The sequence below is a fragment of the Panthera tigris genome, chromosome C2 (genome assembly GCF_018350195.1).
Source record: "Panthera tigris isolate Pti1 chromosome C2, P.tigris_Pti1_mat1.1, whole genome shotgun sequence".
Lineage (NCBI taxonomy): Eukaryota > Metazoa > Chordata > Mammalia > Carnivora > Felidae > Panthera > Panthera tigris.
Window position 1 is genome coordinate 3321314 of NC_056668.1, and position 21034 is coordinate 3342347.

General features: G+C 61.3%; 1 protein-coding gene across 3 annotated transcripts in view; it reads right to left on the reverse strand.

Moving 5' to 3' along the window:
- Positions 1-898: 898 nt before the first annotated feature.
- PDE9A (phosphodiesterase 9A) overlaps positions 899-21034 on the reverse strand; it is an 89132-nt gene continuing 68996 nt past the window's right edge. For all 3 annotated transcript variants that reach the window (XM_042956303.1, XM_042956304.1, XM_042956305.1), the window contains 12 exons: positions 17089-17170; positions 15222-15296; positions 12537-12623; positions 11676-11780; positions 11287-11369; positions 10008-10164; positions 7696-7809; positions 5750-5854; positions 4957-5085; positions 3720-3815; positions 2139-2262; positions 899-1080 (listed from right to left, as the gene is read on the reverse strand). In XM_042956303.1, the coding sequence (XP_042812237.1) occupies positions 2155-2262; positions 3720-3815; positions 4957-5085; positions 5750-5854; positions 7696-7809; positions 10008-10164; positions 11287-11369; positions 11676-11780; positions 12537-12623; positions 15222-15296; positions 17089-17170 (1141 nt within the window). In that variant the 3' untranslated portion in view covers positions 899-1080; positions 2139-2154. The remainder of the gene's footprint in view (positions 1081-2138; positions 2263-3719; positions 3816-4956; positions 5086-5749; positions 5855-7695; positions 7810-10007; positions 10165-11286; positions 11370-11675; positions 11781-12536; positions 12624-15221; positions 15297-17088; positions 17171-21034) is intronic.

Below are 21034 nucleotides of genomic sequence, written 5' to 3' on the forward strand. Positions count from 1 at the left end.
CTTCAGTGCAGGGCGCCACGCAGGCATGGGGGAGACCTGCACCGGGGACACCTGCTGGGTTTGCGCGTGTCGTGGCCATGTGCACGGGCTTTAGCGGGATTAAAATGAAAAACAGAACCGCGAAGGGCAATAGAACCGGGGTCGCCGTTCATACGAAGCTGGATTCAAGAAGTGACGGAAAACGTCACAGCCCACAGATGAATTATTCAGAGGTGGAGAGCAGTATTCTGGAATTCACCAAGGCGTGCTCCGAGGAGACTCCGCGGCAGCGGGTGAAATGTCCACAGAGCTCAGATTAGGCGGGCGGCCTGACAGGTCAGTTCATCCGAGAGGAGCCTCTTCTGTCCCGAGGGGGTGCAGGGAAGGAGCCAGTGGCCCTGGGAAGCGTCGCGGGGTCTAAACACACGCAGCGGGGCCGAGGGAGAGCGTGACCGCCCGCCAGCCGGGGTCGGGTCTCCCTTTATGGGCACGGGGCTCCCCGGATTGTTCCCAGTGCTGGTCCCAAAAGCAAAGGCAGGAAGAAAGGACAGCTGTCCTCCCCTGAGACGTGCAGTGCACAGTCTGCTGACTGAAGTGGCACGTTCCCACCTCCCCACACGCAGCCACCAATGCCCCCTCGCTGCTCACAAACAGGACACGCGCACGTCCTTGTGCTCCGGGCACCGCCTGGCATTTAATTCTGAATTTACACGGGAGGGAGCGTCACATCACACCGCGCAGACACATCTGCGAGCAAAGCACAGTTCCTGTCCCCCCGTGAGAGCTCGGGGGCTCTGGGGACTGCCAGACGCAGCCCCCGGATACACAACACTACAAAGAAAAAGTACAGTACCCGTTTCTGTATAAGAATATATTATTTAAAAGACAGTTTAAAAATAAAAATTCTGTACAGCATCATGAATTCCGTTTTCCTTTTTTTTTTTTTTTTTTGTATCAGTGAACAAAACAGTTCTTAGAAAACGTGGTCTCGTGGAGTCAGGCGCTCGGAATGAACTTCTCGCCCGCGCGGACGGCTCGCGAGGCTCGGCCAGCCTGGTCCAGAACCACGGCCCGCATCGTCCTGCCTCCTCCAGGCTCCGTCTGCTCGGAAGAGGGAAAAGACCTACTGGTTTGTTTTCGTGGGGGCTGAAAACGTGCGGGCACAATCAACATCGTCACGGGAGGACGCACGGGATGTTTAAGGACTGGACACACGGCTGAGCACATTTCGGCCAAATGAAACGATTTTGATCCTTCTCCTGAACCACTAAAAAATAGGGTGTGACCGAAACACGCAAAGCCAGTGTTTCCCGAGCGCTTCTGATGGACCGGCATGTTGCTCATGGAAGGGGTAATGACCGTGTGATTATCTCGAGGCCGGAGATGAGGGCTCTGAGGCTCAGAGAGGCTGAGACGCCTGTGTGGGTCTCTCAGCTTGTGCTTGGCTGCGCTCAGTTTCTCGGACGCCAGAGCTGGCCACTGCCCCCCTGCACCAAACAAGACGCAGGTTCCCACACCCCGCGCCTGGAAAGCTTTGTCCCGAGAATCTCTCCAGGGGTCCTTCAGACGAGCGTGTGCCAACGACCTTACCACGCGGAGGCCGAATGAACTTGGTTTCCCTTTGACACGGACTAAACGAACAGCTTGCGTCAGGGGCACAGGAAAACGCTCACGGCGACAGACGCAAATGCTTTATGTTTGGAAAGATTTTAAAACGTGCTTTTCCTTATAAGCGGCACATAGGCTAATTACTGATCTTTGGCTATCAACCCAAGCGTGACCCCCCCCCTTCTTTCAGAGCCTAATTCTAAGAATTATAGGCCAGGAATAAAAGTCTCACTTTACTGAAAAACCATCCGTCTTTCAGGGGCGCCCGGGTGGCTCAGTCGGTTAAGCGTCCGACTGTTGATTTCGGCTCAGGTCGTGATCTCACGGTTCGTGAGTTCGAGCCCTGCATCGGGCTGGCAGCGTTGAGCCTGCTTGGGAGTCTCTGTCTCCCTCTCTCTCTGTGTGCACGCCCTCTCTCACTTTCAAAATAAATAAAAAACGTTCCAAAAACTTTAAAAAACCCATCTGTCTTTCAGATTTCTGCCCCCACCTTCTTTCCTTCCCCCCTCCCAGAGATTTTCAGTGCCGCCCCGTTTTAGGCTCTGAGTTACCATGTGCATCGAGACGTCAGTTCAGAATAGCACCCTCTTCTCTGTTTCTCACATCTCTGCTTTTCTCTCTCGACGACGACGACGACGTGTCGGTGCCCCCCGCCGTCAAGCTCTCCGTCTCCCTCTGTAACCGGGACAGGTATACAGAAGGCGACGATCAGGTCCCAGGAGACCGTGAGGACCTGACTGTCTGCTAAGGTGCTTCCTGTTGACTGAGACGCTAAGGCGTGTAACTGAGGCCGAGGTCCTCGGCCGCGGTGTGCCGAAACCCATGCAGCTGCACGTCGCAGACACGGCTCTGCGAGCGAGCCACCTTCCTAGCTGTGGGAGGCCTCCCCTTCTCGGCCAGCGTCCGGAGCTTGGACAATACACTCACGGTGTCTGCCGAGCCCGGTGGCCTGGCGGAAGGGAGCACGGAGCCCGTCCACCCTTTCTCTTCGGGGGGGGGGGGTCTGTCCTTTCTGGGGGTAGGGAAGCATCCTGGAGGTCCCGGGGGCCCCCACTGGGCGGCGGGGCCTGGGACCTTCATAGCGACGGCTGGAGTGTGCTTTAGCGATCCTGCCGGGGCCCCGCCGGGCACACCTGCTCTGACATCGCTCTCTGTACCATTTGCTCTTAGCCTCTGGAGTCTCAGGACCTCTCGGGGACCTTGTAGTGGAGGGATCCCTCTAGAAAGGCCAGTCGTGGGACGCCCATCGACCAGCAGGCACCTCCTGAGCACTGACACATGCCCAGCGTCACACACAGAGCAGTTTCGGGGGGTGGTGAGGGCAACACGGGGCGCCTGGGAAACCGCTCAGCGCTCAGTGGGGCTCGGGGGTTCCCGGCGGCAAGGTGGGGGGATGCCATGATCAGGGAGACCCGACTGAAGTGAGCGGGGGACGGGACGGGGTGCGTGACGCTGGTGGAGGCCAGACCAGGACAAAGCGAGAGGCAGCAGGGACACCGGAGAGGAGGCGGCGGGGGGCTGAGGGGAGGCACACCCTGGTGGCTGGACGTCACGCAGGGGAGGCCTGCGGGGTCCCCGAAGCAGAGACGTGCACACGCGGAGGCCCTGGGGCGGTCAGCCCACTCGCACGCTTTGCAGGAAGCGTCTGCGCCGGTTCTGCCCACGTGAGCTGGACCTTCCCTGCGAACCGTCCCGTCCTGACAGTGACCTGGGGCCACGCCCCGTCTCCCCGACCCCGAGGGGGCCGAGCCGCCGTGTGTGAGAGCTCCAGGGTGCTTTTCCTGTGCCGCGGGGAGCGCCTCCTTCCACCACCCTCTCGCTCAGCAAGGCCAGCCCCAGGGCTGGAGGATGGGGACCCGCAAGGGGCCAGGGCGCGGCTCCGAGGGGGTCTCAGATGCCGCGATTCCCTGGCCCACCCGATTGCAGCACAGCTTTTGGGGACGATGTGGCCCCTCTGAGGGGCGCGGGCCATTGGGGGCCGTTTGGTTTCGCTGAGAGTAGACGCTCCCCGGTTTGCCTGGGTCTGGACTTCGGGGGGTGGTGGTGGAAATGAGTCCACAGCGGCCCCTGCAGGGGTGCCCGGCTCAGCCCGTCCCCGGGGAGGACCGCGTTTCCTGCCCGGCTCGCTTTACCTCTTTCACGGAGTCATCTCTTTGTTTCAGTTCCTCGTAACGGTCTCTGGATTCCCAAAGGGGCCGCAGCATGAGTTCCTCGACCACAGGGAAGAGCTGGGAGGGACAAGCAGATGTGTTCAGTCTGTCTTTCCACGCGGCCGCGGTGTCCGGGAGGCCAGGTGTCGGGTCCTGCGTGGCTCAGTGGCTCAGGCAGTGAGTCAGTCCCCTGCACCCTGTGGAGCTCTGGGGTCCCGCCTGCAGCAGGGTCCACGCTGACCCGGGTTCTGAGGCCGTCCGGTCAGTGGCCCCTGCAGACCCTCCTGGAGACCCTCCCACCTGCCCCGGCCCACCCACCTCCGGGTCCTGCTCTGTTTCTGCCCTGTCCCTTCGCACGGACCTGCCCTCCACCTGCCCGTCCCCCAGCGTCCATCTTCCACACGCCAGCCTCGCCTCTGGTCTGCACAGCCGCGGTGGCCGGAGGAGACCGGCCATTCCCACGGCAGGGCCTTGGCCGTCCGCCTTCACGCGGGCCATCCTGCCATCCCGGCCCCACGGAACCCTGCGCACGTAGCTCTGGGCCCCGGGATGCCTTCCGTGCCTCCCCAGTCACATCCCGATCCTGCTGCCGGAGGGGGGCAGGCCCGATGTGGCAGCGCTGTGCCCCTGTCCCCGCTGGCCGTGGCGAAGGCCCAGAAGCCCGTGAAGGAATGTGCAGGAAGGCCAAGGCCCCAGAGAAGCAGGAGTGAATGGGGTTTAGGGAAGGGTGTGCTGAGGCGGTTCTGGAAGGCTGGCGGGTGGGACGGGGCCAAGGCCAGCTGAAGGGACATAGTCAGAGGTGGTTTGAAGAAAGGGGAGGACCAGGAACTGGGGGCCATCCTGCACGACCGGAGTGCTAGGGAGGGTGGGGGACTGTGTGTAACGAGGCGGGCAGTTTTCCCTGCATCGTGGGCAGTGGGGAGCCATGGAAGGTTCGGGAAAGAGGCAGAGATAGTCTCCTTGCTGAAATCTGCTTGGGGATGGCCGTGTGCCCGTGGATGGGGCAGGTCAGCAGAGGTGCCCTGGGAGTGGAGGGCAGAGGGGGGCCCCAGGGGGCAGGGAGGCCGGAAGACCGGGAGGGACAAGACGGGGGGGACGAGAGGGTGTTCTGGGCGTGCTGGAGGGGGCACTGAGCAGGCAGCTACAGCATGCTGGTGTGTGTGTGCACGTGTGTGCTTCTCAGCGCGACGTCATTCAGCATGCGGTGATGGTCACTCACCTTGGTCACCGTTTCGAACATGGGGATCAGGACAAACTTGATGAACCCAATTTGGGCCGTGGCTTTGGTCACTTTGTCCCGGTCCATGAAAGGGGCCACGGGAAGGCCTTCCGACTTCTCGCGGTCGCTCTGCAGGGAGGCAACAGCCCGAAACGTTGGAAAGCGCGGAATCTGGGGGCCCCGAGGGTCACCGGCCTCAGAGGGCAGAAGGCAGGTTAACGTGCCACCGCCAGCCAGCCCGCTCCATCGTGGGGACGTTCACAGTCACCAGGACGGATGGCGGGAGCTGGGCAGGCAGGGCCGCGCCGTGACGACAGGGCGGAGGGACAGGGTGGAGGGTGGGGGGTGAGTCGCCGGGCGGCTCTCGGCTCTCGGCTCTGAACCCGGGGTCCACCGCGCTGCCGTTGCGAGCGCCTTACTGGCCCTTCCGGCACCTCCCGCGTGGGCTGGTTGGTCTTCTGTCTGAGGGCCTCCCCGGGCCTCAAAGCGTAGGCCGACCTGCTTGGTGTCGCCCGCCCCGGGGGAGCCTCCCCTCCTGCCTCGGCCTCTTCCCTTTCAGGCCGCTTGCCCGACGCTGCCGCCCCCATTCACTGCTCTTTCGTGGTCCCCGGTGGCAGCTGTCGACGCTACTTTGCAGGCTGTGGCCGTCTTTCCTCTCGGATGTGCACCTGCCGTGAGGCTTTCTGGGGGCTGGAGACCGTCCGCTCCCGTCCACTCGCCCCCTGGGCACGCCCATCCCCCTTTCCAACACGGGGCCCCCGCAGGGGGTTTGGTGGCACCGGGACGCTCTCACCTGCATGAAATACTCTTCCAACAAGCAGTCCACCCAAGGTTCTGCAACTGCCACCGGACGCACCTCGTTGGAGATATCACAGCATTTTATCAGAATCATCTTCAGCTGGAAGACAGAGGGGGGATCAGGCAGCGGGGCCCGGAGCACGTCCCCCTGCTGCCGTTTGGGTCTGGACTTCGTCCTCCCCGGAGACCAGCCCTCTGAGTCTGGTGAGGTTTGCGCGCCCAGTGGGCACTTCAGGAGACCGGTCGGGCCGGGGCGTTTGCCCCTGAGCCCGAAGGCAGGTGCCTTCGGGGCCGGCACACGACCGTCCCCGGGAGTCACCGATGTCCTGGGCCAACGTGTGGGCCGGCGCTCAGGGTGTGACGCTGACTCAGCAGGCGGTGCCCCCCGGGCACATCAGCTCGGGGCTGCGGGCCCCGGCCTCCCGGCAGGCTCAGGTGGGCCAGGCGACTCGGCAAGGCTCTGCTCGGCTCAAACCCTGGCACGGCCTCAGCTGAACCTGGGCTGACTCGGCTGCCCCTGTCCCTGTCCCCTTGTCAGTCCCCAGGAGTCGATCCCGGCCTTCCTTGTCTCCGCTCAGGTGACTCCAGAACACAGGCCATCACAGGGCTCTGCCCGGCAGGCCTCTAGGGGCAGCGGCCCGACGCCGGGCCCGGGGCACAGGCTGGGTGCTGCTGGGCTGCGGGAAGCTTCCAGGCCCCCAGGCCTGGCCGAGCGGAGCTCGTCAGCGTTCGGGCCTCCTCCCCTCTACCTCCCCCAGCCCTTGTGCATGAAGAAGTGGAGATCTGGGGGCTCCCCGGCCAGGGCACGACCCCCTGGTCTGTGCTGCGGGCCGCCACCCCTCGCCCGGTGTGGGGGTGGATGAAACCCTGGGGACCCGGGGCCTCTTCCCCACGCCCTCCTGCTTGGACGGTTGAAGGGAGGGAGTACAGGGATGATGGTCACTCTGTGCGGCTCACGGTCTCAACACTGGCAGCAGACGTGTGGCCTCTGCCCTCCAGGGTCTTTCCTTACGTTTCAGAGGGAAAACGGAGGCAAAGGGGGCACGTCTACTCGTCCCTCTGTCTCCAGACGCACTGCCCTCACCCTGCCGTAGGGCCAGGCGGCCCCTCCCACACCCGCTGGTTTTCGGGAGCAGGGACACGGCTCCCACATGACTGCATCTCTCTGCTCCCCGTCCCCAAGAAGTGATGCCTCGGGAGGCCCTGGCCCCAGGGGACATTTTCTCCTGCCGTGTAACTTCTGCAGAACGCGAGGTCCTTCCCCGCACACCGTGTGTATTAGCTACGAATCAGTTTTGGGGACGTGACATCAGGCGGGCGGCCAGATCTCAGAGGGCTTCCTTGTTCATCAGCTTCCAGGGACAGAAAGTGACCATCGGTTTTAAAAAAGAGAGAGCCAGAGAGAGAGAGAGAAGGCCAGAAAGCAGGCCTAACGCCCAGACAAGGCTCAGCAGAACCCCTTTCTCCGAAGACGGGGAAGGGTGTTTCCACGTGTTTCTCTTACGAAGGGCAGGTGGGGTGCAGACCCAGGCGGGCCCTCCTCACGGTGAGGCTCCCTGCCCTTCTCTGCACAGCTGGCCCTGCTCTTGGAGGGCCGGGCCGGGAGGGGTGCTGCGTCCAGAAGCTGGTAATTGGGGTGCCCGCCCGGAAGCTGGTAATTGGAGTGTTTTCTGGGGCACCGCCTTCGTGGGAGAGCCAACTTTATTCTCGGGACTGAGCGGGATGGATTGCTTTTCCCCACGTACCACCTTCAAATCAGAAGGCGGCACAGGAAGCACAAAAGCTGCCTTCAACCGGAAGACAGGCCCGCTGGGGGCTGCCCGGGGAGAGCTGGACGCTGCAGGGCAAGGTTCAGGGTTTTGGGGTCTCGGTGTCCAGTCTGGGCCGGAGCGTAGGACGCGTGCACCAGGGCCCCCAAAACGGGTGTAGCGATCTACTTACGAGGGTCACATGCTGTTCGTTGCTGTAGTCAAAATTCTCCATTTTTTCTTTGAAAGAATCCATAATTTCTGCGTGTCTTGCCATGTCAGTGGCTAGAATCAGAGTGATTATCCCCTGGAAAGTGAGAGCAAAGCGTTAGCCCCGGGCGGAATCCCGGCAAGGACCCAGCGAGCGCCGGCTGGGCACACGGCCCTTCCCCGGGTCCGGGGCCAACTCTACGTGTGCGTCTGCACAACACCGTCTTCATTTGTAAGATGAGAGGCCAGGGAGCCTCCCGGGCCGCAGCTGGCGAGTGGGGGCTGGGGGTTCAAGCCCACCCGTGCGCTGCAAATGGGCCCCGAGGGCCGAGTCCAGGAGGGGGCAGGCCCATCGGCTTGCAGATGGCGGGCTCGGCGCTGGGCTTCCCGGTGATGACGGTCGGTTTCGACTGAGCACGGATACTTCCCCTCAATTCAGGAATCCAGATCCACGGCCGTTCCTTTCACGTCCCGTTGCCGGAGGTCAATCGCCGATCTTCCAGAAGTCTCTTTCCCCTGTCGCGTCTCATCTGTACGTGACTCTGCGCGCACACTGCGTGGGGGTGGTCAAAGCCCGCTTGCATTTGACAGCGTCGTTCTACTAACACATTTGTAAGCGAGAATGCGATGATTCTCTAACTACAAATACCTTACTACCTTGGTAAGCAAGGTACTCGATGACAAAATATTATTAAAAGTCGGGCTGAATGATTTCACGGTCAGGAAAGTGTCATGTCTGACGTTTGACAAGCCTCGTGCGTCCCCATGGTGGGCGGCGTGAGGGACGTGGGTCCCCTGCTTGGGGACGCTGCTCTGACCGCTCCCGGGGTAGGAGGGCAGGGCACACACCAAGGGGACCCGGCTGCTTCGCTTCTCCGGGTCGCTCCCCACAGGAGCTCCTCACCGGCAGCCCTCGGGGACTCTCTACGGCTCGCCCCTTCCCACGCTGGAGAGGAAGACATGTCAGGGCTCATCCCAACAGCTCGCGGTGTCCCCGGCCGGTGGCTCCAGAACATGGAAGAGAGGCCAGAAAGCCCATAGATAAAGGGGACATGGTTGGGCCGGAAATCGGCGACTCGATGGGGACTGTCCTTCGGCACTGGCATCGGCTCTGAGCTTCCACGGCAGATGGAGGGACGGTGTTCTCTGATGAAGTGCAGCCCGTCAGACCTCCAGGAGGGACAGCCCGGGTCCCAGCGTCTTTAACAGGTGCACCTTGAAGCGAGGCCCCCAGGCACCTGGTGGGTGAGGCTGTCATCCGTGGGACAGCAGAGTAGGGTGCCTCACCGTGAGGGTGGCTCCCTGTGCACGTGTCCTGGGGCTGCCACATGAGTGCCGCGTGCCAGGTGACGGGGAACCACAGCGGGGCATTCTCTCCCAGTCCGGAGGCCAGAAGTCTGAAGGCGCCGGGAAAACGTCCTTCCTGACTTTTCCTGCTCCTGTGGCCCCGGGTCACTCCGGCCTCTGCCTCCGTCTTTAGGCCAATTTCTCTTCCATGTATCTGTCTCTTCCTCTGTCTCTTCTAAGGACACCTGTCACTGGCTTGAGACCCACCTGGGTAGCACCAGCTAATCTCACGCAGAGATCCTAACTTAATCACCACTGCAAAGACTCTTTTCCAAATAAAGTCACATACAAAAGGTTCTGGGGGTTAGGAAGTGAACATACAGTTTTTTTTTTGGCTACCATTCAACCCATACACTCTTCCGAGAGATCATTCTGGTATCTTCCCTCCCCTGAAAACATCAGAGGGTGGTGCACAGAGCTGTGCTCAGCGTGGGACCTCCTGCGTGGGAGGGGGCATTACCTCCAGCGAGGTGGACATCTGTCTCAGGACAGGAGGGCGACAGAGGCCTCCCCAGGGTCTCTTATGTGAAGTGGACGGTGGGGCCGACCGGGTCAGGGTGGGGCAGGGGGAGGTGGCTGGGGGGCAGGGGAAACAGTCGGCTAGGTTGGACTCAGCAGGTGCACCAGGGCCCGCACATCCCCACGGTGCCCCTCACCTCTGTAACCCCCACTCTCCCGGGCTGCAAGCTGGAGAAAGGACGGATTTCAAAGGCTTCGGGTGAAACACTGGATGTGAAATGCAGGTCAGTGGGGTCCCGTGTGTTTATGCCGAGGGCGCGCCTCTCCCCAGAATGCCACTGGCCTTGGTGGGCGAGGCGGGGGGTGGGTTCCCCAGGGTCCCTGGTGGGACCAGGGGCTTCTGGGGCCTCGGCCGCTGGAGGGAGGGGCTCTACTCCGTGGTTGTGCTCACCACCTCCCACTCTGCGGTCAGAGGGCCCCTGCACGCACCTGTCTGATCTGCTTGAACCCGTCCGGCTGCACGTTGGTGAAGATGTTGCACTCGGGCTGGGCGAGGATCTGAAAGGCCACGGCACAGTGGTGGTTCTCCAGGGGCGAGATGTCATTGTAACGGACGGCCAGCTCCGTGCGGGCGTTGATCTGGTACCTGGCATCGCGGGAGAGAGCAAACGGAGCCTCGGGCACCTGCGCTCGGACGCGGCGGTGCCCGCAGAGGCTGGAAGGCAAGCCGGGCGTGCCCTGCAGGTGCCGGGGACTTGCTCCCCTGGGCTCTCTGACTCTGCCGCCCCTTTAACGAGACACCCTCGAGGTCTTAGAATCCCGCCGAGTAGACACCACCAACACACCTCGACTTCTCCCAGTCATGCCGCCCGAAGGGAATGTGTTCGGGCCCCTTGCAAACATTGGCATATGCAAAAGGCAGACGTTTGGGAGAAGAACCAAGATGTGTTCTGAGGTCAGAGGCTGCGGTTAAGGCCTGTGCTGTGCACATCATCTTGAGTGTGAAATGCAGGAATGGGCGCTCATGGTGCCGGCCTCCTCTGAGGAACACGGACGTCCACACCGTGGAACCCACTCCCGTCCTGACGGAGGCCTGCCGTGAAAGCTGCCGGCGAGTTCCCGGCCATATGTGATGTCACCGCACAGACGCATCTGACCGGAAGGACAGGTGCCTCACTAGGGATGCGAACGGGCGCCACGCGGCCCGGACCTGATGGCTACACGGGGTGGACTCTGTGCCTCTGCCCCCCACCCCAGGGGTGGGAGCGGATCACCGATTCGGCCAAGCTTGGCCTGTCCTCCTGGCCCCCCACGGCGCCTCCCCGCCCCCTGCTGGCCTGCACTCCTTCTCTCCCTCAGTCCTAGTCTCTGCCCCGTTGCTGCTGGACACAGGCTGGGGAGTGAGATCCGGGGAATGGGCATCCTGTGCGGGTACTGCCCCCAGCTTCGGGCGGAGGGGAGTTTGGGCACCACCACGGCTCTGCCTGTGCAGAGGGACACGCAGGGTCCGGAGCAGGACCGCAAAGGAGGGCGGCGGCCCCTCGGGGTTTGGCGACCTGGAAGGGTCTGCCCCGGGGGGACCCGAGGCCCTGGACAAAGTCCCAAAGTGGGAGCCGTGTCCTAAGCATCTGAGCCGGGGGTGCTGGGGAGGCCTTTGCCGCAGCCCCACCTCAGAACTGGTCTGTGCGTGAAGCTGAAGAGGTCACCTCTGACAACCAGAGAGCCCTTGAGAAGGAAGAAACGAGAGAGAGAAAAATGGTGCACGTACGTGTTGTTGTACCCTGGGTGATCCAAATCGTGACAGATGGCTGCCGTCATTAGAATCAAGATATCCATTTGGGAAAATTTCTCCTGGATTAGAGAGAGGGCGGGAGGGGGTGAGGAGGGGGCTGGAATGGGGTGGGAGAGGCGGGACTCGGGTAGGACGAAGTCCCCTAGTAGCTGGCCTATGGGGAGGACCGGCCCGCTCTCTGGGGCGGGGCCGGGAGGGCGGGCCCGCACCTGCCCGGTGCCCCGCCCCTGCTCGCCGGCTCACCTGAGGACAGCGAGGGGCGAGGTGGCTTCCCTGGGAGGGTGGGGGAGCCCGTGCCCTGGGCGGGGGGCGGCGTCCGCGAGCGAGGTGCCCCCGCCCCCAGCAGGAGCCCCCCAGAGACGCACCTGGAGCCGGCAGAGCCAGATCATGCTGTACATCATCTGGGTCACGCAGAAGCAATGCCGGAAATTGTGGAAAGGGTTGTTTCTGTAGTTGTCGTGCACGCAGAGCTGGAGAGACAGAGGCCCCGGCTGCTGGCACGCAGCTGCCCGCCCTCCCCGCCCTGCACACCTTTCCCCCGATTTCGCCAGCTGGCTGGCGTTTCGGATGCGCTCTGTGAAATCCTCGGCCGACCCAGAGGCCGGCTGTGTTCCTGTGCTTGCTGGAGGTAAGGACGAGTGGCCCGGGGGCCCGAGGACGCCCACTGGCCTCCCTGTGGCCTCAGAGGGCAGGTGGGGAACAGGCTTCCACCGGGGCTCACGGACTGAGGTGCCCCCCGAGGGGCTCTGAGGGGCCACGTGGGGATGTGAAGCCGGGGGAAGGGCTGGGGGTTACGGGAGGGGCTCCGGGTCCCAGTCACCATCACACGTTTTCATATTTTCATATTTGACATTTAAGCTTTTCCTACTTGGTTCCGAGCAATCTTTTATTAAAAAAGAAAATCTATTGTGAAACACACATTCACACGCTCATACGCGTACACGCACTCTGCTCTCTGCACACGCACTCACACACACACACCTGCACACTCACCCTCCCAGGCCGCTTCACCGGCCCCTCCCTGGTTCTCACTCTCGCCGCCAGAGCAGGGGTTTAGGGGGACTGAGTATTCTGGCAGGAGACAGACAGACACTGGCCACCTGTTCTCACAAAACTCTCCTGGGAACGTCGCCTCCGTCCGTCCAGGAAGGTGCCTGGCCGGTCTGTTCCCGAGTAACAGGAAGGCACTGTGTTGTTCAAGAGGGACGTGAGGGGCCCGCACTCACCAGCCATCTCCTGAGCGTGACGGGGTGGATGGAGAAGTCTCGGACCAGGCCCAGGTCGTGGTACATGTGCTCTAGGCAGCTCAGCATCTGGAGGCACAGGGGAAGCAGGCGGTCAGCGGCACAGGCGAGCCAGCCCGGCACGGCCCCTCCGGAGCCCTGGGGGACGCGCGCAGGGCCAGGGCCTGTCCCTACAGGATGAGCTCTCCCCTCCCGGGAGGCCCGGAGGGAGGAGCCGTGTTGACCGGGGCCGGGTGGGGGGCTGTTGTCTCAGGACCCCTAGAAGGACAGCGATCGGGTGAGAGGGAGCACCCCCAGATGACCGTGTCAGCGGCGACGCGGTGAACTTCGGCACACGAGAAACCGTCTCCCGAAGGGCATCACAGGCCGGGGCACAGATCCCCCGGACGCAGACCCCAGGGCAGGTGCGTGTGCAGACACAGAGGCTGAGCCTTGATGGCCTGCATCCCACACATGCTCCATTTTGCCCTTCGGGGGCCCGCTGGGACCCCACACACATTTTAATGCGTTAATTACAGGGTCTGGAAGGTGAGCTTCCCGCCCCGAATTCACTTCACTTCACTGAGCTGTCTTCTGTAGAAATCTCAGGCTGAAGTAGATTTGTTTTCAGTCCCAAAAAGGATGTGCTGTCATGGTGGCGATCTATTTAAATACAGCTCCGAGCTCTGGAGCTCATTAAACCAGGGAAGAAAGATTAAGTGATTTTTACAAAGTGGGAGTCTGATAAAACGGGCTCTGATTTCCGGGAGGCAGGTCTCTCAGGGTGACTGGAGACGCGCAAGGCAGGGATCTCTAGGCATCGCCTGGCGGCCCGGGGCGTGACATTGTGCCCTGCCGCCATGCCATCGGCCAGCCTCCTGGGGCCTGCACGGCCACACTCCCCGGCTGTCTGTGGTCCCGGTGTGACCACCTCCTCCCAAACGGGCGTGTTATGGACTGAACAGTGGCCCCCAAATCAGTGAATGGAAGCTCTAACCCCCTACGTGACTGTGCCGAGAGCAGGACTTCAGAGAGGTCATCCAGGTTAAATGAGGTCACTGAGGTGGCTCTGATCCACCAGGACCTGTGTCCCCGCGAGGAGAGGAGGTCAGGACACAGACATGCACGGAGGGACGACCGCGTGGGGACGTGGGAGACACCAGCCCTGCCCACGCCTGGATCTCGGACCTGCGGCCTCCAGGATGCGGTTTGAGTCGTGGCTGCCCGAGCTAACACAGAGCATGCCACCCCAAAGCCATCTTCCCGGCTACGCGGTCCTGGGAGAGCCGGCAACGTCCTGGAACGTCCTGGAGGCTGACCACACACCGGTCTTCCCGGAGGGGACAGGATGGATGCAGATAGGATAACGTCCAGGGCGCCGGGTTTTGGAAACTGGAGAGCGGCAGGGGTCCGGGGCCCCTGACGGGTCTGCCTGTGGGGGGGCGGGCGGGCGGCCTTCCCATCGTGGATGCGTGGATCCTTCAATCTCCCCACGAGGCGGCGTGGCCTCCGTGGCCACAGGGAGCCCTGCGCTCGGTGAGATTCCGTAAGAGACGGGCGGCGAGTGCCCGTGTCCACGTGGGCGCTTTGCCAACCGGGGGCCCCGGCTTTGCTCTCGCTCCCGGTGGGCCGGGGCCAGAATGACTTCCGGGAGCGTCGGCTCTTCTAGAAGTGCTCTGGCAGGGCTCCTGCCCACCCGCGGGAAGCGGGAATCTGTGCACGTAGAGCCACCCCGCTGAGTCCACTCGCCACCCGGCGGGCCCGGCCCAGCCTGGGCCCCCGTTCAGACCTTAGTCCCGACGCTCGTCCTCAAGACCCAACTGCTGTTTGCTGGCCACGCCACCTCCCACCCTCCCGGTCACTGCCGGTCACGCACGGACCTCGCGGGCAAGGCCAGCCTCCTGCCCCTCCAAACGCGCGCTCCGGTCCGCACGTTCCTCGGTGGCCGCGTGTCGTCTGGCTCAGTGTTGGCTATGGGACGACCCCTGGGACCCGGGTCAGCACGCGGCGGGGCGGAGGCCTCTCCTGTGTCGGCAAGGACGACAGCACGAGAGCCCAGGCCCTGGAGACACGGACGGCGCCCCCTCAGGGCGCAAAGCCCTCCGTTCCCGCGTCAGCGGACCCGCTGTCCAGGCGGTGGGCTTGCCGGGGGCAGCTTGTCTACACGTCTGTGTTGCCCGAAAGCCGGACAGTTTGTCCGTAGAGCTGCTGGGCCCGGTGTCCATGATGAACGGCTCTTGTTTTCTTGGGGTTCACAAAGGGAGGGGTACAACCGATATTATTAGACTAAACAAACAAACAGGAAGTCTCCACCTTAGTGTTTTCTCAGCAAAAGGGACAATGCGAAGCTCCTTCTCGCTGCGCAAAGGGACTCCGCGCCCTGCGTCCCCCTCCGCTGGCTGTGGGGGATGCCTCCCGGGCTTCTCCTTGGTGGGCACGGCAGCCGCCCGGGAGGGCGCTTGGGGGGTGGGGAGCCAGCGGCGCCACGGCCCAGCCCCCCTGCCCTTGACCGCCCACGCCTCTGCCCCGACACCCCCCTCGCTGAGTCCTGTCTCTGGGGCCCTCCTGGGCCCGCCCAGAGTCAGTTTGGAGTAAAACCTGGAGAATCGAGTTAAAAAGCAAACAAAGAGCAGAGAGGAGGAAGAGATCTGGGTGCCCGTGACGCTGGCACGGGGGCCCCTCACTCACCTCGTTGGGCTCCCAGAGCCAGACGTCAAAGGTGGGCTTCCGGAGCGCTTCGATGGTCTCTGGAGAGAGCAGGTACTGGGAAGCACAGGGGACCGTCAGCCTCTGGGCCGAGACAAAGGCCACCGGCCGCACGCGGGCTGGGGGATGTTTCCTCCACTTCCTCCTGTCCCCTTTCAAGGACACCTGTGCACAGGCTCCAGGGCCACATTCTACCAGAATTCTGGGGAGCGCCAACCTCCAGGGGCAGAAACCCCATCGGTGGCTGCCGGGGGCAGGGGGAGGGCACGGGGAAGGTCGTGGGGCGACAGAGATGTGCCGCCCCTTGGTACTGCTGGAGGTCACCTGAGGTTTTCCAAACTCGCAGTACTCTGCACCCACAGGAGGGAAACTTCGCTACGTGTCAGTTACCTCTCAATACACCGGACTCGAAAAAAATACACTAAAGTGAAGTCCAGGGAACGTGGCATACATTCAAATCCTGGCTAAGAAGCTATTCGGAGTTTCTTTTTTGAGGGAACCTGTCCTTGCTTTGGCCATACGCTGATGCAGCACAGCTCGCTGAGGGGTGTGGGCAGAGGGGAAACCAGAGCTCGGGTCAAACTGTCGTAGGAGATTGAGGCTGTGATCGTAGAGGGAGGAACCCCGTGATGACAGGGTTCCGGGATTAGCTATAACCTTGCCCTAGGTCTTTTTTTTTTTTTTTTTAATGTTTATTTATTTTTGAGAGAGAGAGAGAGAGAGAGACAGAGTGTGAGTGGGGAGGTTGTGGGGCAGAGAGAGAGGGAGACACAGAATTGGAAGCAGGCTGCAGGCTCCAGGCTCCGAGCTGTCAGCACAGAGCCCGACACGGGGCTCGAACCCACGCACTGTGACTATGTGACCTGAGCGGAAGTCGGAAGCTCAACCGACTGAGCCACCCGGGCGCCCCTGGTTTGTTCTTTTTTTTAAAGGGAGTTGCTAGAGGAAAGACACCTTTCAGTTTGGGCACCGGCTGGGTCTCATGGCTCCCTGGGGCCCCGGGACACCGGTCTCAGCGCCAGCACGCGGAAGCCTGAATCTTAGCGCGAGAGCGTGTGGCCAGGGTTTTGCCAACTCAGCTGAAGGTACTGTTGAGATGGCGACTGACGCCACAGGACCCTTCTCTGTGGTGTTTGAAGACCCCCCTCAACTCCCAGGGCGTTGCTCCTGTCACCAGGGCCTGGGTTCCCGTAACTGAGAGATCTGAGACTAGAGAGAGAAACTTCTCGTAATCACTACGTATTATTCGGGGACGGGAGATCCAACCAGGCAGATGTGAGATAATTTAGTTAAAAATTAAAGCTCCAGGGGCCCTTGGGCGGCTCAGTCAGTTAAGCATCCGGCTTCGGCTCGGGTCATCATCTCAAGGTTCCAGGTTCGAGCCCCGCGTCGGGCTCTGGGCTGACAGCTCGATGCCTGGACCTTGCTTTGGATTCTGTGCCTCCTTCTTTCTCTGCCCCTCCCCTGCTCGTGCTCTGTCTCTCCCTCTCTCAAAAATAAATACACATTTAAAAAAAAATTAAAAAATTAACGCTCCTTGCAGTAACACGAGAGTGAGGACACGTTCACCTTGCCGGCGACGGGCGGACGGGGCGGGGGCTGTCCCTCACCTGCTGGCACAGGAGGCCGGGCCCGGGGCTCCTGTGGCAGACACACGGCAGACAAAACACTACCCTGCCCGAGGACAGCAAGAGCGTCCCACAGCCCAGCGCCGCATGGGAGCTGGGTTTGCAAAGGCGCAGCCAGAGGGGGCCTGGCCAGCAGGTCGGGGTGGCTGAGGGCTCGGGGCCCGGTGCCCTGGCCGTGGACGCACAGCTGCGGACTCGTCAGAGCCAGAACCTCCTCTCACCTTGGGGTAAGTGGGGACATCACGCCGGGGCGTCATCTTCTTGTTGGTGTCCACGAAATCGTACTTACAGGGACAGCTGGTCCTAAAGGGGAAAAGTCGGGGTTAGCTCCGGCATTGCCATTCAGCGGGGTGTCCACTGGGGCACCTCCTCGGAGCAACCCCGACCCCAACCCCCACCCCAACCCCACAGACCCCTGGGCCTTACTTGCTGCGGGACAGTAAATCCTAAATCCGGCGACATCTCATTGCTAACCCCCAGGGACCCTGCCTGGACCTCCTGAGATGATATTGGGGCTCTCAGAAAACACATCAGCTTCATTTTAAACGGGTTCCTAAATATCTTTTAATGACGCAGGTAAAACCCTTGGATTCTACAAAATTCAAACAAGGAAGCAGGTAAAGTGTAAAAAAAAAAAAAAGCAAGTCCCCCTGGCCCCCCCCGCCCCACTTTACCTATTTCTTTCCCCTAAACCTCACACCCTGGAAATGCCTTCAGTTAAGTTTGGCGTATCCTTCCAGAATTTTCCTAGGCATGGACACACAGGGATAGCGCCTTATATTTTTCTTTTTTAAAACCCAAATGGAATTGTACCGAACTTCCTCTTTTGCAACTTGTTTTTTTTTTCACCTCATATATCCCACGCTCACTGCACGGCGCCCCACAGAGCGGGGCTTCGGGACAAGGCAGATCCTTGCCCAGTGCTTCTGGATGTGGCTGTGTTACCAGTCTCCCGGCACGGCCGTGCAGGACGTTTCCGGTGTCCCCCAGCGCCTACCGTCGGGAGATGCGTTTGCTATCTGCCTTCCTTCGTCCCTCAGTATCGAGGTATATTCTCCACGGGGACAGAACACACCAAATGGGGGGTGCTCTGCAGGGAAAGCCTCCTCCCACCGTCAGGGCAGAGAGTGCGGACCTGGCTGTACCCCGGGGGGGGGGGCTGCACATGGCCCCCTCCCCACCTTCTCGGACGTGAACACGCTCTCTATCCTTGGACTTGGCAAACTTTGTAAATAAAGTCCACCTTCTGGGAGAGCAGTTTAGTACCACGTAGTAAGAGCCACAGAGAAATTCATGTCCATGAAGCCCGTGTGTCTACCCTGGGGAATTTATCTTCAGAAACGAATTGGATGCAAGCAGCCATCCCTGTGCACAAAGGTATTCACTGCAACGTTATCTGTCGTTACGAAAACACAACCCCAAACCGGAAGCCACCGAAATGTGGGAAATAGCTTAAACCACGACGGACGATTACGTGTTCTTTAGGTAATTATGAGTATTCTGTGAAGTAAGGAGAGTTTAGGGGAGAGCGGAAAAAGAAAGGTTGCATTCGGTATGCACTGAAAGTTAACGCAAAAAGAATCCACCGAGGTACGAGGGCAAAAGACCACGTTTGTGGACAATGAGGGGACTGTGGCCTCCTGGACAAATGGATGAGCTGGATGAAGTTGGTTAAAGAAATTAAAAAAAAATTTTTTTTAATGTTTATTTATTTTTGAGAGAGAGAGGGAGACACAGAGTCCAAAGCAGGCTCCACGGAGCCCCACGCGGGGCTCGAACTCACGGACCGTGAGATCATGACCTGGGCCGAAGTCGGACGCTCAGCCGACCGAGCCCCCCAGGTGCCCGTTGGTTAAAATTCGATCTATTTATTGCTCACGGTGTTGTAAGTGAAAAAAGATTACAACACAGTATTTCTTTTCGAAAGGAGGTACTTATACCTAGAGGATCTGGGCGGCCCGGCATCCAGATTTTAGGCGGGGGGCCTCGCCAGCCGTGGTCATTGCTGGGGATTCGCCCCCTCATCCGTTCAGTCTGGAGCTTTTACCTGGGGGCTGTGCTCAGAGTAACAAGCCTGTTTTCCTTCTGGAACAGGCGCCTTCAGAATGAAATGGTGTCGTGCTCTTTCCCTCCCCCGGATGCTCACAAAACCCACCCGACTCCGTGTGGGGAGGGGGTTTTCACACAGATTTAGCCAAAGAGTCACCGACGAACCCACAGAAGACACCGACCGGATGATTCCCGTGGTCGCCCGCGAATGAGAAATTGCAGCCTACACGTTTCTGAGAAGTGATAAGCGTGGTCTGTGCACTTGAGAAAGGAGACGACACTGGGGCACCCGGGTGGCTCGGTCGGTCGAGCTTCTGCCTCCTGATTTCGGCTCAGGTCATGGTCTCACAGCTCGTGAGTTTCGAGTCCTGCGTCGGGCTCTGCACTGACAGCGTGGAGCCCACTTTGGATTCTCTCTCCCTCCCTCTGTCTCTGCCCCTCCCCTGCTCATTCTTTCTCTCTCTCTCTCTCTTAAACTAAACCAGCTAGGTAGGCCTTGTGCGTGTCCCAGGGGGGTGGTCGCACGAGGCAAACTTCCTTGACCCTCCCGGTGCGTGTGCTGGGCGCCTGGCGACTCTCCCGGGGCCTCCCCACCTGGGCCCTCCCCTCTGTGCCCGTTGCCATGGGAACCAGCCTCCTCCAGCCACGGAGCAGCTGGCACGCTGCCTTTTCTTTTCATTCTATTTGGGGCTTATTTTTGCTTTCATTTCCAAGGGCCCCCGGCCTCCCCTCCCCTGTGGCTCATCCGGCGGACGAGGCCCTTTGCTTCTGATGGAAGTGGGGGCCGCGGACCCCGGAGCCCTCAGATGCCACCCCAGGCCCTCGCAGCCCTTCCCCGGAGCCCTCAGATGCCACCCCAGGCCCTCGCAGCCCTTCCCCGGAGCCCTCAGATGCCACCCCAGGCCCTCGCAGCCCTTCCCCGGAGCCCTCAGATGCCACCCCAGGCCCTCGCAGCCCTTCCCCGGAGCCCTCAGATGCCACCCCAGGCCCTCGCAGCCCTTCCCCGGCCCCGGGGCGAAGCAGCACACTCCTCTCTGTGCTCAGCTAGGCCTGGCCCTGCCCTGAATGTGAGCAGGAACCTGGACCAGGAGAAGCCCAGGGCGTGGGTCTGGGAGGCGTGCGGCCTGTTCCGGGGGCGTCTGGGAGCCTGCCCACGGCGCTACCCCACCCCTGCTCCCAGAGCGGGGCCCCTGGTGCCGAGGCCCCGCTGGGCCGGGCTCACGTGCTGGCGAATGTGGGTCATTAGTCATCCCTGCGGGTACGGGGCTGGGCTCACCCCTGCCCGCTGCCTATGTCCCCTCCGCCTTCCGGAGAGGCTCGGTCGCCACCTCGCGGGTGGGTATCACTGGAAAGAGCTGTCCGGGGCGCCCTTCTCTCCCCGCAGTGAGGCGAAGCTAGGTGTCGGGGAGCCTGGTCCCAGGGACGCTAAATGCTGCGTGACGTCCTTGCACCATTACAACGGAACCTTGCAGCCAACAGAGACAGAAGGGGCAGTGCGAGGGGCTGACTGTTTCCCAGCTTCCCTTCTCCGCGAAGCAAGGGCAAGAGGGCCGTTAGCGTGTGGCACGGAAGGGGCTGCCGGGCTCCCGGACCAGGGTCCGGGGTGGGCGGCGTGGCTGCGGGTGAGGCCCGAGCCCAGGCCCCCGGGGTTCTTTTTTCTAAATGTGTCAGCGATGTTGGAGATTTTTACCCCCCTCTGTTTGTGACTGAAGAGTCACATTTACCCGTCTCTCACCTACGTGGGATGCTGTGAAAACCGTCTGCTGAGAATATCGCCTCTCGAAGCAGTTAGGGCACCGGGAAGGCTTCTCTTTGGATCATGGCATTGGGAGCTCTAAAAATGGACTTTTTGGGCGGTGAGGAAGAGAGCTCCGTTCCGGGGATGAGCCCAGGCACCCACCACGCCTCAGCTTAGCCCACTTGGCCAGATGGGTGCCTGTGGGTGACGTTTTGCCTCTCGGCTCCCGGGTGGGCTTCTTCCCGTGGGCTCTGAAATCGGGCGTATTGTCCCCATGTGCCGCGTTGTGGTTGGATCACGTCCCCAAAGTGATCATTTGAAGTCCTAACGCCCCAGCACCCGCGAGCGGGACTTCCTTTGGAAACAGGGTCACTGCAGGT